The sequence below is a fragment of the Vigna umbellata genome, chromosome 9, assembly GCF_029865625.1.
Source record: "Vigna umbellata cultivar VRB3 chromosome 9, Vumbellata_1.0, whole genome shotgun sequence".
Classification (NCBI taxonomy): Eukaryota; Viridiplantae; Streptophyta; class Magnoliopsida; order Fabales; family Fabaceae; genus Vigna; species Vigna umbellata.
Genome location: NC_142173.1, coordinates 11,854,430 through 11,859,189, shown reverse-complemented (window position 1 = coordinate 11,859,189; position 4,760 = coordinate 11,854,430). Strand labels below are relative to the sequence as shown.

Here is a 4,760-nt window from a genome sequence, read left to right as displayed (position 1 = left end):
TTAAGCAGCTGGATTTGTCAACTTAATTTCTCCATGTGGATGAACATTCTTAACTATAAAAGGACCAGACCACTTAGACTTCAACTTCCCAGGAAAAAGCTTTAAGCATGAGTTGAACAATAACACCCGCTGTCCTAGATGAAAAACCTTCTTTACCAGCTTCCTGTCATGATAAAATCTTACCTTTTCTTTGTAATACCTAGAGGAATCATAAGCATGCAACCGCATCTCTTCAAGCTCAAGAATTCGCTTTCTTCTCCTATCATTAGTATCAAAATTTAAGAACTTCAAAGCCCACAAAGCTCGATGTTCCATCTCCACTGGTAGATGACATCCTTTTCCATAGACTGACTGAAAAGGAGATAGCCCTATAGTTGTCTTCATTGTCGTTCTGTATGCCCAAAGAGCATCATCTAGCTTTTGAGACCAATCCTTCCTTGATGAAGCAACTATTTTCTCCAGAATCCTCTTTATTTCCCTGTTAGACACCTCTGCTTATCCATTTGTCTATCAATGATAAGATGCAACCACCTTATGTTTCACGCCATGGTGCTTGAGTACCTTTGCAAGCTGAAAGTTGCAAAAATGAGATCCTCCATCACTAATGAGTATCCTGGGAGTTCCAAACCTAGAAAAAAAATTTGTCTTTTCAAAAATTTAATAACAGTGCTAGCATCATTCTTGGGACACGCCATGGATTCTACCCCCAGCAATAAAAAAAACTTCAACCTCCAAGATACCTTGTAATGGCATTTCATGTCTTCTAGAGATGCTTCCAGTTCTCTGACATTTATCACAATTTCTAGCATGATTATGAGCATCTTTAAACAAAGTAGGCCAATAAAATTCTGAATAGAGAATCTGTGTAGCTGTTCTTTCTCCATTAAAATGTCCTCCATAAGGTGAATCATGACAATGCCAAAGAATTCCTTCTGCTTCTTCATTAGTAACACAACGTCTCAACAAGTTGTCTGCTCCAATCTTGAATAAAAATGGATAATCCCAGATAAATTGTTTTGCATCATGCAAAAACTTTTTCTTTTGTTGCAAATAAAAATCTTCTAGGATTACTCCTACAACTTTAAAAAATTAGTCATATTAGCAAACCATGGCCTTTGTTGAATATACAAAAGTGTTTCATCTAAGAAAGACTCCAAAATCTCTTTTTCCTTGCTTGTGACTTGACAACTTACTAACCGAGATAGATGAACAACAATCACATTCTCACTACCTGTCTTGTCACGGATTTCCACATCAAACTCTAACAGTAAAAGTACCCATCTAATCAAACGTGGTTTAGAGTCGGGCTTAGTTAGCAAATACTTTATAGCTGCATGATCTGTGTAGATAATCACCTTAGACCCAATGAGATAAGGTCAAAATTTTTCCAAAGCATATACTATAGTAAGGAATTCCTTCTCTGTAGTGGCATAATTCAACTGAGCTTCATTCAAGACTTTGCTTGCATAATAGATGGTGTGAAAAACCTTCTCCCTTCGCTGACCAACTACAACACCTATAGCATAATCACTAGCATCACACATTAACTCAAAGTCTTGATTCCAATCTGGAGCTACAATTGGCGCAGAAACAAGCATCTTCTTCAGAATCTCAAAAGCTTTCATGCACTCATCATCCATTACAAAAGCCACATCTTTGACATGGAGATTGCTTAAGGGTTTGGCAATCTTCGAAAAATCTTTAATGAATCTTCGATAAAACATAGCATGGCCCAAAAAGCTTCTAATTCCTTTCACATTCATTGGTGGTGGAAGTTTCTCAATGACCTCCACTTTGGCTTTATCAACTTCAATTCCCCTGGAAGAAATCTTATGACCCAAAACAATTCCTTCAGTTACCATAAAATGACATTTTTCCCAATTAAGCACAAGGTTTGTTTGGACGCATCTCTTAAGCACAATATCTAGGTTAGCCAAGCACACATGAAAAGAATCACCAAACACTAAAAAATCATCCATGAAGACTTTAATGAAGTTTTCTATGAGATCTGTAAAGATTTCCTACATACACCTCTATAATGTAGCCGGAGCATTACATAATACGAATGGCATTTTTCTGTAAGCAAATATACCAAATGGACATGTAAATATCGTCTTCTCCTGGTCCTTTGGATCTACCACAATTTGATTGTACCCAGAATATCCATCCAAAAAACAATAAAAAGCCTGACCTGTCAATCTTTCCAAAATCTGATCCATAAAAGGAAGAGGAAAATTATCCTTCCTTGTGGCCTTATTTAGCTTTTTATAATCAATGCACATCTGCCACCCAGTAATTGTCCTAGTAGGAATAAGCTAATTTTTCTCATTATAAATTACTGTCATTCCTCCTTTCTTTGGCACTACCTGTACTGGACTTACCCATGCACTGTCAGAAATAGGATATATAATACCAGCCTCCAGAAGCTTCAGAACTTCTTTTCTTACCTCCTCCTTCATCACAGGATTTAGTCTTCTTTGTCGTTGAGCAATTGGTCTATAATCATCCTCCATAAATATTTTGTGCATGCAATAAGTTGGGCTTATACCTTTAAGATCTGAAATTGACCATACAATAGCTCTTTTGTTGGCTTTCAATACTTCTACCAACTTTTCTTCTTCTATGGAAGATAAAGAATTACTAATGATGACCGGTTTCTTTCCACCTTCTTCTAAGAAAACATACTTTAAATGTGGTGGTAATATTTTCAACTCCAGTTTCTTTTCCTTGACCTCTTCCTTGGTATCAATCTTCTCAAAATTCGCCTCATGCAATGGGAGTTCTTTTAACACCTCCAAGTCAGTCAAACACTCATTGATCAGTTCTTGTTCCTCTTCATTCAAATCTTCACATGCATAAATGAGAATATTCTCTAAAGGAGAAGAATAACGTACCATCTTCTCTTGCACCATATAAACTTCATCAAGCATGTCAAATTAGAAACATGCTTTATCATCCTTAGGATGTGACATAGCTTCAAACATATCAAAATTTACTTCTTCATCTTGCACTCTTACTTTAAGCTTGCCATTCTCCACATCAATTAAGACTCTTACAGTCTTCATAAACAGTCTCCCAAGAATGAGAGGCACATCTCCATACTCCTCCATCTCCATTATAACAAAATCTACCGGAAATACAAATTTTTCCACTTTCACAAGCATATCTTCAACCACCCCACAAGGGTATTTAAGAGACCTGTCCGTCAATTGGAGTGTCATTCTAGTAGGCTTGAGTTCTAAACCCTCAATCTTCTTAAACATAGAGAGCGACATTAAGTTGCTCCCAAATCAATTAATGCTCTTCAAACTGCTAATTGTCCTATGGTACAAGGAATGGTGAAGCTTCCTGGATCTTTAAACTTGGGAGGTAATAATTTCTGTATGATTGCACTACAGTTTCCTTGCACTTCAATGGTCTCCTTTTCAATGTATTTTCTTTTCTTTGTGAGGAGCTCCTTCAAAAACTTTGCATACGAAGGCATTTATTCCAATGCTTTAGAGAAAGGTATGGTGATTTCTAACTTCTTAAATATTTCCATGAAATGCTCGAATTGTTTTTCTTTCTCCTTCCTTGAATAAATCTTTGGATAAGGAAGGGGTTTCTCTAAAATTTTCTCTTTTTTTCTCTCGTCCTCTTCTTCTTTCTTTTTTTCTTCCTCAATTCTCTCCTTTTCTTTTATCTCACTTTCTTCCTCCTCTTTCTTTTTCCACTCAACTTCTTCTTGTTCACTCAAATTCTCTTTCTCTTTTCTCTCTACTTTTCTCTCATCTAACACCTTGCCACTTCTAGTAACAATGGTCTTACACTCTTCCCTCAGATAACCTTTAGCACTCATCTCAAAAACCTCCATCTTTTTTACCACCTTCCCAACTTGCATCTCCATACTTATAAACACAATCTCCGTATTTTTATTATACGAAATGCTCATTTGCATAAATTGCTAGAAAGTTTCCTCAATCTTTGTGATCTTCTCGAATGAAGAGGGTTGTTGTTGCCCTTTGTTTTGTTGCTGCTGAACCTGCGACACATTTTGTATCTCTTGTGGCAATTGAGAGAGTTTCTTCGTCAAACTCTCCAATTGTTGAGTGCTAATCTTATTTTGTGCAAGCAGAGCATCATGAGATTGTAACTATAGGACTCCCTTCTGCTAAGGTGGAACTCCTCTTTCACTATGCATCTCATTGTCATTGGTAGCCATGTTGTCAATCAATTCATAGGCTTCCTCTAGAGTTTTGCACTTGATATTACCTTCAACTGAGGCCTCTAACATCAATTTGGTTTGTGAACCAAGACCTCCAAGGAAAAGAATGATTATTGTTGCTTCATCAAAGCCATGTTTCTCAGCAAACTCTTGTATCTATCCCATGCTTGACCTAAAATTTCTTCCATGACCTGCCTGAAAGAAGAAATTTCTTATTTACCTTTGTTGATTTTTTACTGTGGGAAGTATTTGTTTAGAAATTTTGCAACCATAGCTTCCCATTCAGTAAAGCTATCCTCCGGGAAAGAATTCAACCATAACTTAGCATTGCTTCCTAGTGAAAAAGGAAACAAACTAAGCTTTATAGCGTCACCCGACACTTCATTGATCTTCATAATGTTGCAAATCTCGTTGAATGTAGTCAGATGCTCATACGGACTTTCATGTGACAGTCCATTGAATTGGTTGCTCTTTACCAATTGAATCAATGCAGGCTTTACCTCCATGTTTGCAGCATTGACCCTCGGTCTTGCTATGCTGTTAAAATGATGAGGAT

At 36.8% G+C, this 4,760-nt stretch overlaps 2 protein-coding genes across 2 annotated transcripts; both read right to left on the bottom strand.

The window, feature by feature from the left end:
- LOC124849187 (uncharacterized) lies at positions 1-2,897 on the bottom strand. The gene is made up of 6 exons (XM_047327076.2): positions 2,382-2,897; positions 2,192-2,282; positions 1,488-1,963; positions 1,232-1,355; positions 562-628; positions 1-478 (listed from the first exon to the last, which is right to left on the bottom strand). Exons 1-6 carry the CDS (start codon positions 2,895-2,897, stop codon positions 1-3), a joined length of 1,752 nt encoding a protein of 583 aa, XP_047183032.2.
- A 39-nt stretch (positions 2,898-2,936) lies between these two features.
- On the bottom strand, positions 2,937-3,275 carry LOC148192544 (uncharacterized). The gene has a single exon (XM_088099226.1). The coding sequence runs from the start codon at positions 3,273-3,275 to the stop codon at positions 2,937-2,939; it is 339 nt and encodes a 112-aa protein (XP_087955352.1).
- Positions 3,276-4,760: the final 1,485 nt, after the last annotated feature.